The sequence below is a fragment of the Kogia breviceps genome, chromosome 15 (assembly GCF_026419965.1).
Source record: "Kogia breviceps isolate mKogBre1 chromosome 15, mKogBre1 haplotype 1, whole genome shotgun sequence".
Taxonomy (NCBI): Eukaryota; Metazoa; Chordata; class Mammalia; order Artiodactyla; family Physeteridae; genus Kogia; species Kogia breviceps.
The window spans coordinates 24,330,113-24,356,025 of NC_081324.1; the positions used below are offsets into that span (position 1 = coordinate 24,330,113).

Here is a 25,913-nt window from a genome sequence, read left to right on the forward strand (position 1 = left end):
CTGACAGTGACTCTTGAATTTTAATGTGCATTAACATTACCTGGAAGGCAATTTCCCAGCTGAGAACCACAGATCTAGATCAGGGGTCGGTTAGACCACAGCCCACCGGCCAGATCTGGTCCACAGCCTGCCTTTTACAGGCTCATGAGCTGAGAATAGTCTTGACATTTTTAAATAGCTAGGAAAAAAATCAAAAGAAGAGTAATATTCGGTGACACATACAAATGATATAAGATTCAAATTTCAGTGTCCGTAAATAGGGTTTTGTTGGAACTCGGTCACTCTGTCATTTACATGTCACCTATGGCTGCTTTCCCATTACGAAAGCAGAGCTGAGTAGTTTCTACAGAAACCGTTCTCACTGATCTGCACTGCTGCTCAGCGCAGTACACATCGCAGGGATGTGGTTAAACTCGATTTTGCCTCTTGGGCTGCAAAGCTACAATATTTACTATCTGGCCCTTTAGAGAAGTCTTTTGACCTCTGATCCGGGGAGAAGAGAGGAGAGCTCAGGGATGAGCTAGGATCTCTTCTGGGGGGAGAAAAGTAAGCTGTCAGGGGCTTTTGGAATCCGTGGAAGTCCTTATGTGTGCTGGGTCAGCCCTGAGAAGCCTTTACACTGTTGCTTTGAGGGTGGTCTGGAAGGCCCCTCTGACCATTTGCCTGGATGAAAATCCCAATTCCACTTCTGGAGCAGGGGCTCTTAACTGGAAGCCCCCCGGAAGAAAGGCTCCAGGGATTCTCTGCAAGCTTTAATGCCTGTGGGTATTTTCTGGGGAGACCCCTGGAGGTGTTAGTCATCTCCCTGACTCCCCCCCAAAACCCTGAACATCCTTTTTTCCTTTGGGGCACACATTTTTTTTCTTCCAACCTCTCCTTTCAAAACGTTAAAAGTCCCTGAAGGGTAACACCCTACCTACACATCCCTCTTACCTAGAAAAGGGGGAGGCAGTCTGATCGCATGAGGCCCGCCTTAGTAAAGTCCTGGGAGTCTGCGGAGGGGTGGAGTGGGGGGGGGGCGGGCAAACAGAGGCGAAGGAGACATTCGGAGAGAGGGAATGTAATCAGAAAAGGGCCTCTTTTCTGGACTCCCCTCACTCTAGAATCCACTTCTCCTCACAGGCAAGAGGCAAGAAAGGCTCCGGCCCGGTGGACCAGTGTCAGTCATCCTCACCGGGGGGCACCTCCGCTCCCCAGAGCCCACGAGGCTCCTGCCTTGGGCAGCGCCCCAGCAAGTCTCAACCCTGGCCCTGGGATTCCAGGTATTTTCCCAGCCCGCCCCACCTCATCTAATTGCTTTCCAGTCAGCTAATCCTTGGCCCACGCCCTCAGCTCCAGCCAGGCAAGGCACCTCAGTGTGGCCAGCAGCAGCTCCTGAGACTTCCCACAGCCCGCGTCCAAGCCTGGGGCAGCCTCTCGACTCTCCTTGCCCAAACCACATCCTCCTCCCTCTTCCCCACACCTCCAGCTCTCCTCTGACTAACGTGTCCAAAAGCAAGCCGCGCTCCGTCCAGTCCAGACCAAGAGCAGCAGATGAATTCATTCCCTCCTGTCCCCGCCTCCCTCGAAACTCGCCATATCCTGGCGATCCGGGGAGAACCAATTAGCAGAAAGTGGAGTCCTACCTACTGTTCAATTCCTGGAGCTAATTGTTTTAAGCAGGGCTTCAGCCTTAATTAAAGGATAATTAGTTAGTGAATGTGTGTTTGCATTTCCTAAGTCTGGCTTTTAACCCTGGGAAACCAGATTCAGCAAATACTTTTATGTTGCAGTACCTCTGAGCAAGGGACAAGGTCTTAATTACAGAAATGGCTGTCCCGAGAACAACAGTGTAACCAAAAGGGCAATAGAAGAATGAGCTAATTGTGTCTTCCATGGCCTGGGCCGCGCTTTCTGTTTAGCCATTGTGAGCAGGAGCCGGCAGCTGCCTGCCCTGCCGGGGCTGCCCCTCCTCGGTCTGTGGACTCTGTTCTTAGCTCTGTCATGCAGCCTGCCATCCTGGCCACCCACGACCTCTTTTTCCCCTTTCTGTGTTTTTCTTCTCTCTTACCTTTTCCACCTCCCCCTTTCACTCTCTCCATCTTTTTTTTTCATTCTGGGTTCACAAGGATTGCCTTCTGCAGACCCCATCAGGGACCTCTCGCCAACCAAGCAGTGTTAGCATGTTGACTATGAGTTTAAAGTCTCAGCTCACACCGCCTTCCTTTGCTTGTGGGTGCTCAGAGACAGAAGCTTTTAGATACTTTTGAGACTTTGGGCATCCAGATACTTTTGGGATCCAGACTGTTCCAGAAGCCCGAGGATTCCAGAAGCTAGCCTCCAGACCTACATGGTTCAGTACAGGAGCCACCAGCCACCCGTGGCTCTGAGCACTTGAAATGCGCTGAGTCCGAATTGCGAGATGTTTTAAGTGTAAAATACACGTTGGATTTCAGACTTAGTACAAAAAAGAATAATAGAAAAAAATCTCAATGATGTTCTTTAGTATTGATTATACACTGAAATAATACGTTGGATATATTAGATAACATAAAAGATAGGGAAACTAATTTCACTGGTGCCTTTTAAAAAACGCAGCTACTAGATAAGGTACAGTGACATAGTGGCTGCCATTATATTGTACTGGATGTGTTGCTTCAGTGCTGGGATTGTGCTGTGATCGTCAAGGGCTAAGAGGTTTCGTTCTCCTCAGCGTTTGTGACTGTGGGTGTCCTCTCTCACCCGCTCCACTCTCCCACCTCTTGTGTCGAGGCTTCACCTTCTTCCGACCCTCACAGCATCCTCCTGTGCCCTGTGCATCCCCCTTACTCCTCCTCCTCCTCAGGGGAGAGGCAGGAGAGGAAGGCTCTGCTCCTTGATTGCATCTCCAGGCCCAGCTGAAGCCAGCATGGAACCGAGCAGGTGCTCACTCAGTGGCCCCTCCACAATCCCTTCCCCAAGGCTCTCGATCTATGAAGCAGGGCCAGAAGCCCACCCTGACTTCTCACGATGGTGGTTCATAGGACTCTGACTTTGGACAGGCTAATTAAATCTCACATGAAGCCTGGCAGACAGAACTCGAGAAACGACCACTTAACTAGAGCAAAATGTGGGGACAGAATACGGGCAGCTTCATTGACTGGCAGCATTTTCTGCTCACGTTCTGCGCACACTCCTTTGAGCTGGATTTCAGGGGGAGTGTTCCTCTTCCCTCCCTCATTCTGAGCTCATCTCTAGGGACCACGATCAGCCAGTCCCACTCTGCTGGCTCACCTTGCCTCTTCAAGGATTCTGGATTTATCTCCCCTGAGCAATCTTCCTTGATTCACTCTAGAAGGGAGACTGTTGTCTCCTGCTTTGTTCAGTCTAGACATTCTATTTCATTAATTTATTCAACAGGATTTGTTGAGCACCTATTATATGGCAGGCACTGTTCCAGGCACTGGAGATATAGCTATGAACAGAGTAGACCAGCCCCTGCCTTTAGAGAGTTTCCATGCTAGTTGGGGAGCCAGAAAATAAGCAGATTAACAAAGAAAACTCTTAAGGTAGAGTCAGATACTAGTCAGGGCTATGGAGAAAAAGAAAGCAGGCTGTGAGGATTATCATCCGGGAAGGTCCCTCTGAGGAACTGACACCCAGAAAAGGTCTGGAAGGATACCTGGAAGGGCATTCTCCCAGAAGGAACAGCAAGGACAAAGCCCCTGAAACATCATCTACTGTGTTCCTTCACATTTTTTCTCATTAAGAAGCACTTCATTTTATATGATATGAATATGCTGCTGGCTGATCCCTTCACTCTATGTCTTTTGTTTTTCATGTCTTTGTTTTGTGTGTCCTGCTACAACGAAGGGAGGAAGTCAACTTGTAATTAGCAAATCTACTAAATTACGTTTAATCCTCATCCCGACGAGGAACCGAGGGCCAGAGTGGGTAAGCTGCCTGGGTCTGTCTAGCTCTGAAGTCCACCTCTCCCCCCACCCTTCTCTTCTGGCTACAAGAAAGGCTGATCCTGGCTGGCCCAGGCCTCCGGTTACCTACCGATCGTTGCTGGCAGCACTGACAGTGGAGCCATCGATAAGGAACTGGGCTCCGGCTAGGACTTGAGGTGGACATTAAAGAGGAGAAAAGGTGGTTCCTAACTTGCTGGTTTCCACATCAACAAGTGCTGGGTAAACATCACCTACTCTGAAGGTGGGGCAGCAGCGAGTTGGGGTATCATCAGCTGCTGGCTTTAAATTCTTTGACCCTGAGAGCTGGAGCAGGTTAAAGAAAGATCAGTGTGGGTCCTGGAGAGACTGGCGTGTGATTTATGCACCAGCTCCAGTAGACAGCAGCTCTGTGAGGGCGGGGGCCACACACAGCATGCTCGTGCCAGGCCCCAGCAGCCCGCTCATCCCTTGGCACCCAAACTGCTGGGTGGAGGGGACCCGGGCTGGGGCAGGAAGGGCTGGCAGGGCTGGGGTGGGGGATGGGCAAACCACGAGGAGGCGTTTGTTGGGGGACGCTGAGCCAGGATTCACTGGGGCTGCTTACAACCTCCTTGTGGGTGGGAAATAGGCAAACTTTTTTTTTTTTTGACTTCTGTGTTATCTGAAGTTACTGATGGCCATTTTTTTTTTAACCCCACAGCTCCTGATTTCTTATCCTCTAAACATATAGGTCACTCCCTCTCCCTCCCAGCCAATCCCCACTCCCCTGCCCGGACCTAAACACTCAGAAGTGTCCCAGCTTGTCTCCCCACATGCTCCCCAGCTGGCTGAGCAGCCTCTGACATCAGCCCACTGGGAAAACGCCACTGGGACAGAGCGAGGGGAAGGATCCTTTTTTTCCAAACCCAAAGGATTTAAAAAAAAAAATCTATGGACAGACGCATGCGTATGTGTACACGTATATATGTGTGTATCTTGTACACAAACTCTAGCAAGAAACAATGCATTCTCCACCTTCCACTCGCCAGCTTAGAAAAAGAATCCACACCCCGGCCCCTCCCCGTCCCTGCCCGCGTTCTGCGCGACTCGGCAGAAAGCAGGGGCCTCTTGAAGTTCAGACATTAATTACTGAGTTAGAATATTTTTCAAAATTACAAGGCATGGCCCCAGGAGATAAGAGGAAGCAGGAGGAGAGCGCGGAGCGTGGTGGGGAGGTGGGGAGAGGAGGTCCGCCCAGGGCGGCGGAGGCGGGGCTGGGGGCTGGGCCGGGGGAGGCCCCGTGCCTCCAAGAAGAGCACCCCACCCCCAACCCGCAAGGCCAGGCGCCCCCTGCAGGCAGCGCCGGGAGAAGGCGAGAGGCCGTGCCGCAGAGGGCCTCCGTGGGGGAGGGGAGGGACTGGAGGACAGCGATGCAGGACTTTTCTTTCTGGCCCTGAGCAGAGAAGTTTAGACCGCTCTACCTCTTACCTCTCCAGTCGAGGGCTTAAACGTAAATTCCTGCTAGAAAATGGTTATGTTAATAAAAGCTGTCTTCAACGAAGGGGAAATCAAATCAGTCCCCCTCTATAATTAGGAGGATTGATGGCGCTGAGGACTCGCTGGGAGGGAACTTGTAAGGAGTGGCAGCAATTCAATCTAACTTCAAAAAAAAAAAGTCGAATATTTGCTGTTTAAGAACAGCCGCTTCCACCTATATATCCTTGACACGGCTACCGGATTCTCAGAGAGCCACATCTTTTCCGCGTCTCTACATTTTAGAGAAAATACCGAAAGCTTGCAACTGCACCACCTTCCAAAACGGAACTGAAGAGATGTCCTCCTGAGCCATGTTGAGATTGGTTTGGAAATCTCTTGAGTTTTAAGACTGTTTAAAAACGGTTCTGGCGGAGAGACTGGTTTCCCTTTGGAAACCAGTGTCTGGTGGAAGCTGGTATTTTTATAACTCCAGGCTCTCTATCAGATCCTGTGTTACCATGGTTGCTAAGGAGAACACTGGCTTCAAATTTCACATTTCAGTTTGCAGAGTCTGGCTAAGGAAGTAGGACAGTTAAAGGGGGGGCTGGGGGAGGGTCGGGGAGTGGGGGTGGGGTGAGACCTGAATTTTATCTTGAGGAGGCCTCGCCTCAGGTGGGGACACACCAGGGTGCTCGTGTGTGTGTGTGTGTGTGTGTGTGTGTGTGTGTGTGTGTGTGTGTGTGTGTGTGTGTGTGTTGCGGGGGGTGTCTGAGTAGGTCAGCGGCGTCACACCACAGAGTGACTTGGCTGCCGAGTGGAAGAGGGGACGGCAGCTTTGGAGGGGACAAAAAACTGTGGGGAGTTATTTCTGCAGAGGTTACAGGAATGGTTGCTTAAGCTGGGTATTCATAGCAGCAGCTGCTGGACCTGCAGGAACTCTGCCGCTAAACCAGCGCCCAGGGGCTGTGTACCTGCCCTGGGAAGGCTGCAATCTCAGAGGAACATTCCAAGCGGGGTCTGTGCTTAAGACCAGGGCTGGAATAAACTGTTCATGGAGGAAGGTTCTCCTGAATTTTCAAGCTTCATTCCAGCCCTTCCCTTCCTGCTTCTTAGGCTGCTTGATTGAAGGTTCTAGTCAGAGGGTTCTCGGCTAAGATGCCCTTGCCAGGCAGATCTTGTCTCATCTGCCTTCTGGGCACCCACATTTCTGCTTGCCACTCTCACCTTATTTTGAGCACTGTGCTTTCCACCATGCACTGAGTTATCTGTGGGCCTCTCTGGCCAGGGAGTGCCCCAGATTTATTTGACTTTGTCTCAGCACATTTCTAGCAGGAAAAGTGTCTGGGAGACTTTTCAATTCAGTAAAGAGATAGCATTTTTCCTCAGTGTTTGTTGAATGAATAAACAAACTCTCCTTTATGCTTTCCATGGTGTTGCTCTCCAGCTTGAAACCCTCTCAGAGAGAGGTTCTCAGTATCACCTTGTGTCCACCCGAGTGCCTCTGCGGGGAGCCAGTGCCGGCCCATGAGCCACGCATCAGGCCGTCTCTTTACCACACCACACAGACGGGGCGTACTTCATTCTGGCTCCCAGCCCTCCACTCAGAGTTTTCTTCCTGGGGGCCTTTCTCCTTCCCTGCCAATACCTGTCTGAAGCCCACTTCCCCTTAAGCTGTAGTCCCCCTTCCCCTTTGTCCCCAGCAGCTGCCCACACTCCTAAACTCCCTCCACCTCTATATTTGTACAACCCATCATAAATGTTCACAGCTGCTTGATTTCTGGGGATGTGGTAGCCAAGTGGATTGTATGCCTTTTCGGGGAGGATCACAACTTGTACTCCTTCCTTCTAGTACAACTAGGAAACTTTGCAGTTCAGTAAGAAACTAGCTTTGTCTCAAACCAAATCACTGCTTACGGAATGGACACAGAGTCCTGAACAAAATGCAGTCAGGGTTACGTGATAGATGAGACGCAGCCTATCCTCAGGTACCAATGGAAGGTGGAAATGATTTTAAAGCAATCAAGAAGAAGTCACCAGGCATTCATCCAACCACTGGTAAAGGCCATGTCCAGAGAGTGGGTGTTGGCAGGCTGGTGTGGATATGAGTTCTGCAGAATGCTGCAGGAAGAGTAAATTGGGGTGGGGTGGGGACGTGGTGGTAAGTGAACCTGGTCTTGAAGGTGGGCTAGAGTCAGGTAGGAGGAGGAGGAAGATCAAGCTCAAGGCAGGAGGAAAGTAAGAGACCTTCTGTGGAAACACAACAGGAACAGGGTGGCTGCAGCTGTAGAACTCATGAGAGGTTCTCCAGGAAAAGGGGTTGCGATCCTGGGGGGCCTTGGTGCCCAGTTAGGAGAATGGATCTTACTTTCGGGGGCTCCTGTGATGCGATACTTCTCTTGAGCAATGCCTGGAATACGTTTTGCTTTCAATAGCAATTCACATGTCAGCTCACCGAGGGGCTGTCACACACTACTTGCTTCATGTGAACATCTCACTTATTTTAAGCCTTAAAACAAACCCGCAGAATGAATTATTCCCATTATTCCCATGCAAAGAGAAAATATTGAGGTTCAGAAAGATGAAGAATTAGGTTAAAGCCCCACAGCTAGTAAGTGGCTCAGCTGGGATTCAAACTCTGGTCTCTCTGGCTCTTCCGGTGGTACCTTTCCACGTGCCCTTTGCTCATCAGTGGCCTCACGAAATGCACCTAGGATGTGGCTACTTGTGTTTCTTAACCTTGGCTGCACATTGGAGTTATATGGGAAGCTTAAATCTGCACCCCCCCTCCCATGCCTCCTCAAAACCCATCCCCAGAAAGTTTGATTTAATTGGTCTGAGAATTTGTAATTTTGTAAAAGCTTCCCAAAGATTAGAGGGGGCAGGGAGGGGGCAGGCACTCCCCAACCCTGCCAGGGATGCAACTGAGAGTCCTGGGCTGCATGGAGGACAATATTGAGTCTCTGCTTCCTCTTAGGGTCCATCACCACCCTGGGCACAGACGACCTTGGTCTCTTCCAGCCCCAGGGGGGCCCTGCCTTGGCCCCAGCTGGGTGGCTAGACACAGCCCCATCTCCTGCTCTCGGCAAGGGAGGAATGGTCCCACTGGAAGTTACCTCTGAGGAATGTTCCGCTTGACTCTCTCAGCCCTGTGAAAGAGTGGAGAATCTCCACCCACACCCCGCTTCATCTCAGCCTTTTCCGAGGTCAGGTTTCCCCCTGGAGCCAAAACAATGTGAGCAATTGAATGCACGCTCACGCAAAAAGTTAAAAAAGTGGCTCTCTCATTGTTGCACGGAGCAATTTCATTTCCGGAGAAGCCTGACTCGTTGCCCTCTGTGTTCTCCTCCACAGCCTGCGCGCCTGCCAGCCTCCTCCAGGAGCCCCGCCAGTTGCGTCCCTGGGGGGATTGTGGCTCGGAGACACCCCTCAGAGGAAGGGCAGGGAGGGGCAGATGGGGTTTCTGGTGCCTGGGGGAAGGAGAGCAAGGGAGCCAACCAGAGGGAGAGGTTGGTGGGGGTCACAGAGGGGTGCAGAGGGAGGAGAGATTCCTGACCGAGGCACCCCCTCCCTTCCTCCGTTCCTCCACTCTGACCTCTGACTATGGCTGCCGGACTCAGAAGAGGGCAGGAGGATGGGAATGCAGAGAGGAAAGGTGGGATGTTTGGGGGAGGGAGGAAGGATGAGAGGGAGTGGATAGAAACGCCCACCGTGCATGGGGAAAGTCGGCTCAGAGGAAACAAGTGTGAGGGGTTAAAATCCACCCCAGTATCCCCTGCAGAGGAATTTTCAACAGAGCTCTTGAAGTAAGGGGCCCAGAGAGAACCATTCACTGATAACTTGGAGGAGTCTAGCAACATCACCACTAGGTTACAGCGGTGGCAGAGAGCCTTGTAGGGTCAGGAAAAAGGGGATGAGGGATGGCACTGGGTGAGCCAGACCCCAAACCTGCCAGGTCAGTTCCAGGTGAGATGGGAGATGATAAAACTCTTAGCTCAGGCCACAAAACTGATTACAGCCCTCCTGTGTGTGGAACCCTTGCAGTCACAGTTTGGCTGAGGACCTTAGCAGGATGAAGGGGTCCTTAGAATGCTATTAAAAACAGCTTGAGGGACGTCTTAGCATTTGTTTGTGTCTAATTTCTTGCACCAGTATCCTGTAGTTTTCAATGTACAAGTCTTTCACTTGCTTAGTTAAGTTTATGCCTAAGTATTTCATTTCTGATGCTATTGTAAATGAGATCATTTTCCTAATTTCCTTTTTTAGATAGTTTGTTATTAGCATATAGAAATACAATTGGGCTTCCCTGGTGGCGCAGTGGTTGAGAGTCCGCCTGCCGATGCAGGGGACGCGGGTTCGTGCCCCGGTCCGGGAAGATCCCACATGTCGCGGAGCGGCTGGGCCTGTGAGCCATGGCCGCTGGGCCTGCGCGTCCGGAGCCTGTGCTCCGCAATGGGAGAGGCCACAACAGTGAGAGGCCCGCGTACCACACACACACAAAAAAAGAATCCGCCTGCCGATGCAGGGGACATGGGTTCGTGCCCTGGTCCGGGAGGATCCCACATGCCGCGGAGCGGCTAGCTCTGTGAGCCATGGCCGCTCCAGAGCCTGTGCTCCGCAACAGGAGAGGCCACAGCAGTGAGAGGCCTGCGTACCGCAAAAAAAAAAAAAGAAATGCAATTGATTCTTTTGTATGCTGATTTTTATCCTGCAAATTTACTGAAGTCATTTTTTAGTCCTAACAGTTTTTTGTGTGTGGAGTCTTTAGGGTTTTCTATATACAAGATCATGTCATCTGCAAACAGACAATTTCACTTCTTCCTTCCTGATTTGGATATCCTTTTATTTCTTTTTCTTGCCTAACTGCTCTGGCTGCGACTTCCAGTACTATGTTGAATAAGAGTGATGAGATTGGGCATTCTTTGTCTTGTTCCCGATCTTGGATTAGAAAACTAATATATGTAAAATGTCAATACTACTCAAAGTGACCTACAGATTCAATGCAATCTCTAATCAAAATTCCAATGTTATTTTTCACAGAAATAGAAAAAAAAATCTAAAACTCATATGGAACCACGAAAGACTCCAAATAGCCAAAGCAATCTTGAAACAATTTGAAAAAGAACAAATCAGGAGGCATCATACAGCCTGATTTGAAAATATATTACAGGGACTTCCCTAGTGGCGCAGTGGTTAAGAATCTACCTGCCAATGCAGGGGACACGGGTTCAATCCCTGGTCGGCGAAGATCCCACATGCCACAGAGCAACTAAGCCCGTGAGCCACAACTACTGAGCCTCCGCTCTGGAGCCTGCGAGCCACAATTACTGAAGCCCGCATGCCTAGAGCCTGTGCTCTGCAACAAGAGAAGCCACCACACCACAACGAAGAGTAGCCCCCGCTTGTCGCAACTAGAGAAAACCTGCACGTAGCAATGAAGACCCGATGCAGCCAAAAATAAATAAATAAGATAAATAAATTTATATTAAAGAAAGAAAATATATTACAAAACTACAGTAATTAAAACAAACATTGTAGACTAATGGTACAGAATTGAGAGCCCAGAAATGAATCCATGCATGTATGGTCAACTGTGAGGGAGTGGATAGAAACAAAGGTGCCAGGAAAGCACAATGGGGAAAGCATGGTCTCTTCAACAAATGGTGTTGGGAAAACTGGATATTCACATGCCAAAGAATGTAACTGGACTCTTAGCTTATACCTTACACAAAAATAAACTAAAAAATGGATTAAAGACTTATAAACATAACTCCTGAAACTATAACTCCTTGAAGAAAACATAAGGGAAAAGTCTCATGACATTGGTCTTGGCAGTGATTTCATGGATCTGACACCAAAAGCAAAAACAGAAAAGTGGGACTACATCAAACTACAAGGCTTCTGTACAGCAAAGTTAACAACAGAGTGAAAAGGCATCCTACAGAATGGGAGAAAATATTTGTAAACCATACATCTGATAAGGGGTTAATTTTCAAAAAAATTTAAGGAACTCTTACAACCCCAAAGCAAAAGAAATAACCAGATTTTTAAAAAATGGGCTAAGGATTTGAATAAACATTTTTCCAAAGAAGACATACAAATGGCCAACAGGCATATGAAAAGATGCTCAAGGCCACTAATCATCAAGGAAATGCAAATCAAAACCACCCCACACCTGTTAGGAAGGCTATTATATATATATATATATATATATATATATATATATATATATATATATATATATATATATATATATACACACACACACACACATAACTATAAAAGATTAAAAAGTGTTGAGAAATTAGAACTCTTGTACATTGTTGATGGGAATACAAAATGGTACAGCTTCAATGGAAAACAGTAGGAAGGTTCCTCAAAAAATTAAAAATAGAACTTCTACAGTATATCATCCGGCAATCCCACTCCTGGGTATTTCTCTAAAAGTACTGAAATCAAGATCTGGAAGAGATATTAGCACTTCTATGTTCATTGCAACACTATTCACAGCAGCCAAGATGTGGAAATAATCTAAATGTCCACTGAGAGATGAACAGATTTTAGAATGTGGTCTATACACAATGGAATACTATTCAGCCTTAAAAAAGAAGGAAAGTTGCAATATGGGACAACATGGTTGAATCTGGAAGACATTATGCCAAGTGAAATAAGCAGTCACAGAAGGACAAATGCTGCATGTTTCCATTTAGATGAGGGGTCTAAAATAGTCAAATTCATAGAAACAAAGAATAAGATAGGAGTTGCCAGAGGCTGGGGGGAGGAGGAAGTGGGGGGTTGCTAATCACCAGGTATAAAATTTCAGTTATGCCGGATGAATAAATTCTAGGCATCTGCTGTACTACGTTGTGCCTACAGATAACGATACTGTACTGTATACTTAAAAAGCTGTTATGAGAAGAGATCTCATGTTAAGTGTTGTTACCACAATAAACATTTGAAAACATTAAAAAAAAATTAAAAAGAGCTCATGAGGCAAATATGAGCTGTAAACAGTAGGGCAAGAAGACTCACGCAGCTTCTGGTCACCAGTAATACTCCTCACTCACTTGGAAAACCATCTTGGCAGAAACTGTTTGCTCTTAAACAATTAAAGAGCTTGTTGAAAATTATTCTTCTCCATCCCTCGAAGAGGGATCTCTGATTGGCACATGCTATTTATGACAAAAACAGGATCAATCCCACAAAGATCTATTTGGCTTCCACCACAGAGTAGGCGCCGGGTATGGACGAGAATAGAATAAGAGCAGCTCCCGCTCTGCTTGTAAGGCAGTGAAGCAGGGTGTTTAGGAGCAGGGACTCGGGCAGTCACGTCTGGATTCCGATATTGACTCTGCTGCCCGCTAACTGTGTGGCTGTGAGCAAAGCTGTCTGATCTCTCTGTTCTCTGGAAAATGGGGATGATAATCTTCAGGGTGTTGCCCGAGTTAAAAGACAAGAGAATGCATTAAGTGCTTTGGACAATGCCTTCCACTGTACTGTTATCAATACTAAAAAATCCTCCAAGGTGATGTAAAAAGGATTGGAGCTATAAGGATGGAGTGCACTGCCTCACTCAGGAGGGAGCTCCTGGTACACTCGGGTGGGGGTGGGGACAGGGGAGGTTCCAGAAGAGGTGGCTTGAGCTGGGCCTGGAAGGAGGTGTTTTAGGGCCAGGAAGAGAGAGACTCCAAGGATGGAGTCCAGGATTTCAAGCTTGAGTGACTGAGAGAGAGTTAATTCAACTAGGTCAGAGTGTGGAAGGAAATGCCCAGGGGCCTCACTCTAGGGCAGGGCATCTCTCCGAGAGCTGGCTGTCCTCCAGCCTGAAGGGGCTCAGGGGCTAAGCACACGCTCAATCTGGGGAAGGCCCTCATCCAGTGAAGGTGGTCTCCGTGAGCATGAAGACCCCGAGACTGAGGATTTTGTATCTTTCCCTTAGGTTTGTTCCAAACGAGACTCTTCGCACCAAGATGGCCTGTGGGTTTGTGTTTGACTCGGGGGCGTCAAGGAAAGGGGAGCAGGGGAAGCCTTAGGGGGTGGTGCCGAAGCAGAGGATGGAGTGGGTGTCCCATGACACTGAGAAAGGGCAGTTGGGGATTCCTGGGGCTGCCGTCTGGCCACAGTGGGGCAGGAAGGCTGGGTCCGGGCCACGTGAGGACAGGGAGTGAACAGGAGGGTTTGGGGCACCGCTGGCACATCCTGTTGGAAGGCTCGAGGCTTGACTTGGGATGTGTCTGGTGGGCAGCCAGAGATGCTGGCCTGGGGATGGTTCAGGGAGCTGGGATGACCTCAGGGCAAGGTGGGCCCTGTACATTTGGGGTCAGCCGCCTGCATGGCCCCGGGGAAAGAGCCTAAACTTGTCCAGCATAGAGAAAGGCAGCGGCAGTGATTTTGGCTTCTAGAAACGTCCTAGAGCTGGCTCAACCTGCTTTGGGATGTGGGTCAGACCTGGGTATGCGTGTATGTGTCATGAGGTACAGGAGGCAGCAGCTGACCCTAAGAATTCAGGGGTCTCCCCATGGGGCCTCAAGCAGATAGTTTGGAACGCAGGGCGGTGGTTACCTCTTTTACAAAATGGTGAAAACCGTTGAGCATTTATTTACCCTTCAAATTTACCATGAGCCTGGCGGGGTCTGTGTGAGTTTAATGCAACAAACAAGTGTGCGTCAGGGGAGGCTCCTTATTTCTGGTCTGTGCAGACCTCCTGGCACTTGCCGGATCTCACACCACAAGGTTCGCACTACCTCAGGTGTTGTCAGAAGTGTCCCAGCAGCCAGGGCCAGGGCTCGGCTGTAGCCCTGCTTCCTGCTTGGGGGAGCAGGTGACAGCAACACCAGGAGGTGCCCAGATCACGCAGAGGGAACATGTTGGGGCAATCCGGGTCACTGCCCTAGAACAGTGCTGCTCCCTGCCTTGAGGTGGGTGGTCAGGGGTGCAGGGCAGTTCAGGCAAGGATGAGAGGACTCCAAGAGGCCATCTGGGCCAGCCCCCTGCCTCCAAGAGCGCTACCTTCAAAGCATCCCAAACGGATGCAAAAAGCATAGCCATGGCCTATCTTGGTACTTCAGTCTGAGCTGAGGACGCTTTGAGAGTGAACTCAAGTTGGAAGAGGTCATTGTCTGAATCTGAGAAACAAGTCTGAATTCAAGTACATTTGTCAAGAAACATCTCTGGCTATGTGAAGTGGTAGAGGCTTACAGGGCCACAAAGCACCCAGGAGAGGCCTGCGTGCTCTGCTTTCATGCAGATCCACGCAGTCTGGAATGAATGTGCTATTTTCCTATAAATGGATGCTTCAAAAACATTTACAGATACCCCCTCTTTTCTCTTAAACTGCTCTATTATCTTTCTTTCAGAAACACAAAAGTGTCCCTTGACCGCATACCTCCCCTTTAGCTGACAAGTTCTCTTTCCCTGTGGCCTTTAACAGAAGCACTTCTGCAAAAAGGTGTCCACACTCATGCCCTCACCTCCACCGACTCCCCAATGAGGCAAATGTAGCTTCTGTTCTCACTCCACTGACACTGTGGGGCCCCTCCTTGTTGCCAAACCCAGGCCTCCTCTCTGTCCTGGTCCCACTGATTCCCCAGAGGCTGTTTCTCTTGGGACCAGCATCTTGGGACCAGCTGCTGAGGGTGGGAGGGGACCAACACCTGTGAGGTGTGGGCTGGCCCCGCTGGACAAGGGCTGTGATGATTGCGCCCTCCTGGCTTGTTTCTAGCCTCCTGGCCACTCCTTGTCTACCTCCCCTCCTCCATCTCACCCCCCCCCCCAACCCCTGGGTGACCCCATCCAGTCCCCAGCACCAGGTACAGGTCGACACTTCACACAGTGCTGAAGCCTGTGTCCCCAGGGATGGCCAACAGGCCACCCAAACTCTCAGTTTTCATCCACATTCTACTTGTTTCTCTTCCAGCTTCCCCATCCCAGGAAATGGTGCCAGCAGGGTGGTAGATGAGGACCCTACGTCACTTCCTCCCTTCTCTGTATCTCATGTCAGCAAGTCCTGTTGGTTCTAACTCAAAGATATAAGTGGAATGCAACTGGCCCTGCCCCTCCTCACTCTCATGACTGTGTTTTGAGCCACCAGCCTCTCACTGGACACACCAAGAGCTTCCACACTTGCCCTTCAATTCTACCCCTTGAGAGCTGCCAAGGGTGACCCTCCAAAGTGGGTTATGATACCTCGTAGGGCAATCACCCCACTGACTTCTTGCTTCTTAAAAGTTTCTTTATTATCCTTATTTATTTCTTTATCAGAGGAAATTTAGAAGGAAATATTTTTAAAAATAAATAATTCAATGGTAAACCAATCCAGTCCAAAGATCTATTCACTCAATATTTTCTGTAGGCAGTGTTCTAGAGTATGAATGACTGCAGTCTGAGTTCATAATACTTTCCTTTGGTGGATTATTTCCTGTTAAGTAAACTCAATAAATAAAAACCTGGGTAGAGTAAACAAAGGCACCGGGGAGTTCCGTTTCTCTTAACCAAATGATTGATCACTTTAAGTGGTACAAGGCTTGTAGCTTTCCTGGCGCATCAGAGGTGGAGATGCGCGTCGTTAGCCGACAGGGCAGCGCCCACGCTCTCGGGCAGGGCCGGCAGAGACTTACCTCCCTGAGGCAGGTGTAGATGGGGCAGACGAGCACGCGGAAGGGCTCGCCTGTGCTGCTGCGCATGGTGCCGAAGACCTCGCACAGGAAGGTGATGAAGCCCAGCCAGCGCTCCACGTCCTGCTGCTGCAGCTCCTCCCGCACTGTGAAGTCCTTCTGCGGAGGCACAAGAGACCACGTCAGCTGCACAGGAGCTGGGAGGGGCCCGGGCACCACCCCGGTCTGCTGCGGTGCCTACTGGCTAAGGGCTAGGCCCGGGCAACTGGTAAACCCCATGATTTCCATGAGAAGGGCGATGGGTGACCCGTGGCTGGAGCATGAATGCTGAAGACTCACTTGTGGGCAGAAAGACCACCTTGACCTTCAGCCATAGCACCTCTTCTTCAGTGCCCCCAGATTGGGGGGTCCTACAGCCTTGCCTCACTGACCCAGATACTGAGGTGGAGGGAATGAGATAAAGGGGGAGATGACACCTTTCCCAGTCATCACCTCCTCCATTCAACTCCCTGGGGCTAAACTATCTCCTTTGCTAACCTCCAAATCATGCCCCTACAGCAGTGAGGGTAACCACACACCCAGGAATGGGATCTGAGGCCCATCTTAGCCCCAGCAATGGGCTAGAGACACAGCTACAACCCCTGCCAGCAAGTGGCCCAGAGCATAGAAGGAAAACTAGAGGCATTCATTCACTCATTCATTCATCCTCCTTAAAAATACCATTGCCCCACTGTGTGCCAGGCACTGCTCTAGGGGGTAAGATAAGACATATTCATTCATTTTAGTTCATTCAGTTATGAATGAACTGAAAGCCATTGGAGGGTTCCAGGTAAAGGGACTTCGGGGAACTCAGAGGTAGGAGTTATTCCTTCCTTTCAACTAGAAATTGGCACCTTGGAAGAGCTAGGATTCTGACCTGAGAACCTGGGGGAATTTCAGGTGAAGCAATGACCACAGGTGAGGCACCAGGAAGGTAACATGGAAGTTTGGGAAACAGGGAGGTCTTAGCCAACCTGTCCCCATTGTAGGTGGGTAGAGAGGAAAATGGGGTCAGGGCTGGGAAAGGAGGTTGGGGCTAGAGTGTGGATAGTTGAAACCAGCCAAGGAGTCAGGTTCCATGTGATGGTTGGTAGGGAAGGTTTTGGGGGGTCATTGAAATGCCTTGGTCATACCTGCGCTCTTTAGAAGGTTAACATGGCATGGGTGTGGAGACCAGAAAGGAGGCCACTGCAAAGGTCCAGACAGAATGAAATAAAAACCTGAACTCTCTGGCAATTGAAAGATAAGAATCTGTGGTAGATTAGGTTATGTTCAGAAATTTCTTCCGCCTTTCCCCTGGTCTTTGGGTTTGACCTTGTTACTTGCTTTGGCCTGTAGAATGAGGCAGAACTGACAAGGTGCCACTTCTGATCCTGGTCCTTAAGAGGCCTTAAGTATTTATGCTTACTCTCTTGTGCTGCTTCCATTATTGTGAGAAGGCCATCCCTGGGGTGGCCCAATGGTCCCAGGAGGAGGATGAATTACTTTTCCTGCTGCCCCAGACCCTGCAGAGGATGCTGTACTGCGGGCCTTGAAGTCATGAAACTTTGGGTAGTTCTATCCTCATTAACTTCTGTTTATCCCACTATATCTTTATGTGGTCAGAGCAGGGGCAGGCATTACCATTCCCATTTTAGAATGGGGGAACTGAGGTACAAGAGCTGAAAAGACTTGACCAAGGTCACCAGTACAAGAACTTGAATGAGATCCTAAGCCCTTCCCTTGCTCTCTTCTCTGAGCTAAATGTTCTCAGCCCTGGTTGCTCAATGGAGTCACCTGGAGGAACTCTGAAGCTACTGATGCTTGGACTCCACCCAGAGAGGCTTGTGTCATTGGCCAGGGTGAGGCCAAGACACTGGTATATTTTGAAAGCTCCCCAGGTGATTCCAATGTACAACCGTGGTTGAGAACAACTCTAGACCTTTATAAAGTGCCAGCGCGGGCGTTAAAATGGTGCCCCTGTATCAGTGCCTGAGACACCCTTTCTCTGTCTCCCATGACAGCGGACATAAGCCCCACAACAGCACCAAGAAGGAAGATTACAGTTCACTGCAGATGCCTTACCATTGACTAAAATGCTGTCATTGAGAAGTTCTGGTTGTCCAAAGCCACTTGCCCCCCTACCTGTAAGGCAGGGGTGAGATGGGGAAGGAGCTCAAGCTTAAGCCCTCTCTTTGTCTGCCACTGGCTCGTTGGCAAAGAGCCTGTAACTGTTAACAAGGCCCCATGCCTGTGCACTACGGCAGCTCCCATCAGTACTGCTCTTATTCTAGGCATTGCAGATTCGGGGCAGAAGGAGATGAGGTGGTCCCCTGAGTCCTCAGAGACACAGTGTTCTCAGGCAAAGCCCTCTGGGAAGGAAAAGTCTCAGGGCAATGCAAACCAGGGACTGGAGTTTTTTTTAAAAAAATGATTACATCTGGGACTTCCCTGGTGGCGCAGTGGTTGAGAATCCGCCTGCCGATGCAGGGGACACGGTGGCCGCTGAGCCTGTGCGTCCGGAGCCTGTGCTCCACGACGGTAGAGCCCACAGCAGTGAGAGGCCCGCGTACCACAAAAAAAAAAAAAAAAAAAAAAAAAAGATTACATCTGATCAAAGAACTACAGCTTGACTCAGTTTCCTCCTGATAATCAGGGGCATTGAGAGAGGATTCTGTTTTGGGCTAGTAGAACTCACTAGAAGACTGAAGACCTGCTAAATATGGGATATTGAATTTGGGACGTGCACATGAAGCCACCAGCTTCAGGTCTGAGGGTAGACTCTACTATGACCCCAGCAGACACTGAGCAACTCTAAGGATGATCTGCACAGCTAACACCAAAACCAAACCCAGCCTTTCTCATTCAAGGGTCAGGGAGGAGAAAAGAACTATGGCATCTGTGGAAAAATCCTGCACCGCAGAACAGGGGAACATTATCTTGAAGATCTAATGGAAATGCATAACTCTGAAAATGTCAACTACAATAAAGCAAAGATAAATAAAACAAAAAACCCAACTACAAACATGTGGGATTATATGTTTGTTAAGAACAACAACATAGATTCTGTGACATGTGATTAGTTAAAAAAACCTTAGATTGAGATGAAGTGTGAGACTGGAAATGGGGATAGGAAAGAACCAAAGGAAGTCAGAAATCCACAGCAAAATGAAATGTGAATTGGAGGCAATGAAGGATAGAGTGGATACTGCAGAAAAAGTGATACATGAGACAGACTTGGAAAATGACTAGAGAGCTGAAGACAAAGCCATAGATTAAGAAAAGAAAGAAGAAAAAGGATAGAGAAGACAGAGAGTGGACATGAATTATAGAGGTTTTCAAAAGGACATCAGAATACACAGAACAGAGGGACCCGAGAGAGAAACTTAAAGTTGAAAACCAACAAAACAAAACAACAAACAAGAGCTGACTCTCCAGGCAAAAAGCGTTCAGTGTTCCAGAGCCCCACTATTGATACTTAGCAGGAGAATTTTCTTTTTTTTTAATTTCAAGGAAAAGGAAAAATTCTAAAAACAGCTTTTAAGGAAAAAACCCCCCTAGGTTTCTTATAAAGGAACAAAAATATGGTTGGCCTTATACTTCCATAATTGATGTTAAAATTCAGAGACACTGAGGCAACATCTTCATATGTTTGAGGTGAAAAGAACACACCTAGCTATGAGTGAAAGCAAGACAAAGACAATTTACACAAGCAGATTTTTAAAAAATCCCACCCACATGCTTATCTTCAAAAGAATTAAATGGTGCACCTGCTATGGAAAATAGTATAGTGATTCCTCAAAAAATTAAAAATAAAATTATCAATATGATCCAGTAGTTCCACTTCTGGGGATATATACAAAAGAACTGAAAGCAGGATCTTGAAGAGATATTTGCACACCCATGTTCAAAGGAGCACTATTCATAATAGCCAAGAGGTGAAATCTACTCAAGTGTCCACTGACAGAGGACTGGATGAACAAAATGTAGTATATGCATACAATGGAATACTATTAAATCTTAGAATATTCTGATACATGCTACAACATGGGTGAACTCTAAGGACATTATGCTAGGTGAAATAAACCAGTTGCAAAAAGGACATCAGAATACACAGAACAAAGGGACCAAGAGAATCATCATCATACTGTATGATTCCACTTATATAGGTATCCAGAGTAGTCAGATTCATAGAAACAGAAAGTAGAATGATGGTCGCCAGAGGCTGAGGAGACAGGGCAATGAGTAGTTGTTTAATGGATTAGAATTTTGGTTTTATAAGATGAAAAAGTTTTGGAGATTGATTACATAACAATGTGACTATAGTTAACACAACTAAACTGTACACTTAGAAAATGGTTGAGATGATAAATTTATGCTTTTCTAAAACACAAGAAAAAATAACTTAAGGGCTTCCTTGGTGGCGCAGTGGTTCAGAGTCCGCCTGCCGATGCAGGGGACACGGGTTCGTGCCCCGGTCCGGGAAGATCCCACATGCCGCGGAGCGGCTAGGCCCGTGAGCCATGGCTGCTGAGCCTGCGCGTCCGGAGCCTGTGCTCCGCAACGGGAGAGGCCACAACAGTGAGAGGCCCGCGTACTGCAAAAAAAATTAAAAAACCAAACAACAACAACAAAAAAAACAAACTTAAAAATCAAAAACTTTCTTGAATGCATGCTCCAGCCAAAAAAAATTTACTACTCAACTCTGAGAAAATCATGGTATAGAAGGACCAGAAGTGAAAACTTGAAACCAGGTAGATTTATGAAGTTAAATCAAAATAAGTAATTATAATTTTGGTTATAAGATTGAGTCAAAATCCAGAAATAATCCTCGAGAGAGAGGATATTTAATAAATAAATGTAATCTGAATAAGAATTTCATAGTAGTAGTAACCTAATAATCCAAGATTAAATTACTTAAGACTGATGAATACTGGTGGGAGAAGGAGAGAAGACTCGTAAAGCACATAGAATTTCATAATTTAGACCATAAAGATTTGCAGGTTATTGCTTCTTTCTTAAGTTTGATAGAGAAATAGACATTAAAGTGTGCTTTTAAAAATATTAAAACACTAGTAGCCATTAATAGATATAAAATAAAACACAAGTAAAATCAAAGTAGTTTTCAAGGTAACATTCATTAAGTAAAATAAAAATTATTTATATAGATAAAAATACAATCCATAATAGATAACATATATACTGTATAGCACAGACTCAAACTACATAAAACCTATTAAAACATAGAAAAAGATAGAAAAATAGTATTGGAAAATGAAATCACTAGTATTCTTTTGCTGATTAAATGAACAAAAAATGTATTACTTAGATGACTTTAATAGTGTAATGAATAAGACAAAATTGAAACAAACCTCATTATAAGCTGTGATTCTACTACATATGTCAGAATACAGACACTGTGCAGGTTACATACTTGGACTAAGAATTAAGAACAATTTTTAAAATAGCCAATTACTTGTTTAAAAGGCATTCTCCTAAAGAAAGATGGAATGGAGATGTAATCAAATATACAATAATAGGTTATTTAGGAAATAAAGAGCTGTAAAAACTTGTGTGATGTGGTCAAAGCTCTAATGAAAGGTAAATTTATAGTCTTAACTATTTTGGCTATTTAAAAAGGAAGCAGGGCTTCCCTGGTGGCACAGTGGTTGGGAGTCCGCCTGCCGATGCAGGGGACACGGGTTCGTGCCCCGGTCTGGGAAGATCCCACGTGCCGCGGAGCGGCTGGGCCCGTGAGCCATGGCCGCTGAGCCTGTGCGTCCGGAGGCTGTGCTCCACAACAGGAGAGGCCACAGCGGTGAGAGGCCCACGTACCGCAAAAAAAAAAAAAAATAAATAAAAATAAATAAAAAGGAAGCAAAGGGACTTCCTTGGTGGAACAGTGGTTAAGAATCCACCTGCCAATGCAGTGGACAGGGGTTTGAGCCCTGGTCTGGGAAGATCCCACATGCCATGGAGCAACTAAGCCCATGCACCACAACTACTGAACCTGTGCTCTAGACCCCACGAGCCACAACTACTGAGCCCATGCACCACAACTACTGAAGCCTGTGTGCCTAGAGCCCATGCTCCCCAACAAGAGAAGCCACCGCAAGGAGAAGCCCGTGCACTGCAACGAACAGTAGCTCCTGCTCGCCGCAACTAGAGAAAGCCCGCACAGCAACGAAGGCACAAAGCAGCCAAAAATAAATAAATAAATAAATAAATGTATTTAAAAATAAAAAATAAAAAAATAAAAAGGAAGCAAATATATCCTCTAAACTGACTACTGAGTGCTTGAAACATGCCTCTAAAAAACTGAGATGTGCTGTCTGTGTAAAAGAGACACTAGTTTTTAAAGACATAGTATGGAAAAAAGAATGTAAAATGTCTAGTATTTTAGAAATACTGATTATATGTTGAAATTCTGAATATATTGGGTATAGTACAATACAATATTAAATTTAAAAGTACATATGTGAGTCATGTTACACTTCTATTGAACAGTGTTAATTTGTATATTCAACTCAAAAAACTTAGAAAACCACCAAAAACTAAGGAAATGTATGAAAGGACAAAATACAGAAATTAATTAATTAGAAAATAAAGGAAATTATATGTAAAAACAAGAAAGCAGAAATAGAAATAAAATTAGAAATATGATGCTCAACATTGCTAATTATTAGAGAAATGCAAATTAAAACTACAATGAGGTATCACCTCACACCAATCAGAATGGCCATCATCAAAAAGTCTGCAAATAATAAATGCTGAAGAGGGTGTGGAGAAAAAGGAACCCTCCTACACTGTTGGTGGGAATGTAAATTGGCACATCCACTGTGGAGAACAGTATGGAAGTTCCTTGAAAAACTAAAAATAGAGCTACCATATGATCCAGCAATCCCACTGCTTGGCATATATTTGGAGAAAACTAGATATATGCACCCCAATGTTCATTGCAGCACTATTTACAATAGCCAAGATATGGAAGCAACCTAAATGTCCATCGACAGATGAATGGATAAAGAAGATGTGGTATATTTATACAATGGAATATTACTCAGCCATAAGAAAATGAAATAATGCCATTTGCAGCAACATGGATGGACCTAGAGATTATCATACAAAGTAAAGTAAGCCAGACAGAGAAAGACAAATATCATATGATATTGCTTACATGTGGAATCTAAAAAAGAAAAAAAAAAGGATACAAATGAACTTATATACAAAAGAGAAATAGACCCACAGATGTAAGAAACATATGGTTACCAAAAAGGAAAGGAAGGGTGGGATAAATTAGGAGTTTGGGATTAACATAAACACACTACTATGTACAAAATAGATAACCAACAAGGACCTACTGTGTAACACAGGGAACTATACTCAGTATTTTATAATAACCCATAAGGGACAAGGATCTGAAAAAATATATATATGTATAACTGAATCAGTTTGTTGTACACCTGAAACTAACACGACATTGTAAATCAACTATACTTCAATTAAAAAACTGCAATGACTAAAAGAAAAAAAAAGAAATATGAACAATATATGTAAACAGATATGGAGTAGATTAAAAATCACAATAAAAACTATTTACCACTCTGTGATGATGATTTTGGAAAAAATGATGACATAGGTGCTTTTTTAGAAAATAAGTATCACCGAACTTCACTGAAAAAATAAATTAAAAGCCAGAAAATCATAAAATGAAAAGTCCTGAATTACATATTATAAGGAGGTCTCTAAACTTATGACTCTTGTAGGTAAGTTGATTCACATTTTCAAAAAATTAGATATCTTCTCTGCTATGTAAACTGGCCCAGAACACAGAAAAAATAAGCTTTTCCCATTCCTTATTACCAAAATCTCATAATGATAGTAAATTACAACTAAGGAAGTCTATGGGCTATTCTTTCTAATGTGACTAGACATAAAAGTCCTAAATGAAATACTAACAAATAGATACATTATAACCAAGTAGATTTTATCTCAGAAAGGCAAGGATGATATAGTATCAGTACATCTATAAACATAATATCAATAGGCCTGATTAAAAAACAGCAGCAACATCCATGACCCTTGGAAGGAAAGAGGTAAAATGATTTGATAAGATTATATATGTGAAAAACCCAAGAGAACTCTCTAATAAAGATCAGAATTAACAAGAGAGTTTAGTAACTAATTAATAGTATTTAGATGTAAACTTAATATACAAAAATCAACAGCTTTTTTATGACAGAATTAACCAGTGAGACATTTTAATGCACAAAAGCTCATTTAGTAAGCAATAAAAGTTCTTAAATGACATTATTAAGAAACGTGTGGGGCTTCCCTGGTGGTGCAGTGGTTGAGAGTCCGCCTGCTGATGCAGGGGACACGGGTTCGTGCCCCGATCCATGAAGATCCCACCTGACACGGAGCGGCTGGGCCCATGAGCCATGGCCGCTGAGCCTGCACGTCCGGAGCCTGTGCTCCGCAATGGGAGAGGCCACAACAGTGAGAGGCCCGCGTACCGAAAAAAAAAAAAAAAAAAAAAGAAAGAAACGTGCGATTTCTATGAAGAAAACTGCAAAACTGAACAGAGAAATTTAAGAGAAAGTCTTAAACAAGTGAAGAAACACATAGTATTCCTTAATGGGTAGACAGCACTAAAAAGATGGTAATTTTCCTTGAAATAATTCACAAGTTTAACACCAATTTGTACTCCATATTCCAACGGGAACGTTTTGGAGGGAAAGGGGAAATGGAGACTTGAAAAAAAAATCCTAAAAGTAATTTGAAAGAATAATAGGGAAATAGCTAAAAACAAAATAGAACAAAATTGGAAAGAGTTATATTACTTTCACCTATTCTAAAGCTTTAATAATTAAAAGGGTGTGGAACTGACATAAGAATGAATAGCTAGATCAGATAGCCTAGAAACAAATTTGGCATCCATAAGGGTTTATCACATGGCCCCTAGAGAACCACAAATCAGTAGCAAAGGAAGCATTATTCACTCAAGCAATGATGCAGAAACAGCTGTCTACGTCGGGGTGGGTGTGGGGTGGAGTGGATAATTTAGAGTCTCCTTTCACACTGGCCCCTAAAATGAATTCCAGATGAAATAAAGAGGTAAATGTTAAAGAAAAAAAAAAAAAAAGGACAAACCATAAGAACTTGAAGAAAATGAAAGTATTTATCAAATTTCTGGATGGAGAAGGACCTTCTAAATTAAAACAAGAGGAATGCATCAAAAATAGAAATATTATAAACACACTTAGAAGGCAATGGATACACCAGGAAAAATATCTGCAGTAAATGTGACAAAAGGTAATGGTCTTAATATTTAAGTAGCTTGTTCAAATTTATATTAAAAGTACTAAATCCCTCATGGACACAACGGGAAAGGGCATTAAAAGATAATTCATATGTGAAAACATAAATTGCTGACAAATATATAAAAAGAAATTAAATCTCAGTAGCTATCAAATGAAGGAAAATATCATTTTTTTTCCCACCTTCTATGTTAGCAAAGCATAAAAGCCAGTAATTGTCACTGCTGGTAAAGATGAAGTGAGACAGGCACTATCATAATATGGGCCATGTAAACTGGTATCACTTTCCTGAAAAATAAGCCTTTGGGGACTTCCCTGGTGGCGCAGTGGTTAAGAATCTGCCTGCCAATGCAGGGGACACGGGTTGGAGCCCTGGTCCAGGAAGATCTCACATGCTGCGGAGCAACTAAGCCCGTGCGCCACAACTACTGAGCCTGTGCTCTAGAGCCCGCGAGCCACAACTACTGGGTCCATGTGCCACAACCACTGAAGCCCACGCGCCTAGAGCCTGTGCTCTGCAACAAGAGAAGCCACTGCAATGAGAAGCCCGTGCACCGCAACAAAGAGTAGCCCCTGCTCACCACAACTAGAGAAGGCCC

The 25,913-nt window shown here is 45.9% G+C and overlaps 1 protein-coding gene across 16 annotated transcripts in view; it reads right to left on the minus strand.

Moving 5' to 3' along the window:
- CTIF (cap binding complex dependent translation initiation factor) overlaps positions 1-25,913 on the minus strand; it is a 308,749-nt gene that overhangs the window by 25,253 nt on the left and 257,583 nt on the right. For all 16 annotated transcript variants that reach the window (XM_059040961.2, XM_059040967.2, XM_059040968.2 and 13 more), the window contains one exon: positions 15,980-16,135. In XM_059040961.2, the coding sequence (XP_058896944.1) occupies positions 15,980-16,135 (156 nt within the window). The remainder of the gene's footprint in view (positions 1-15,979; positions 16,136-25,913) is intronic.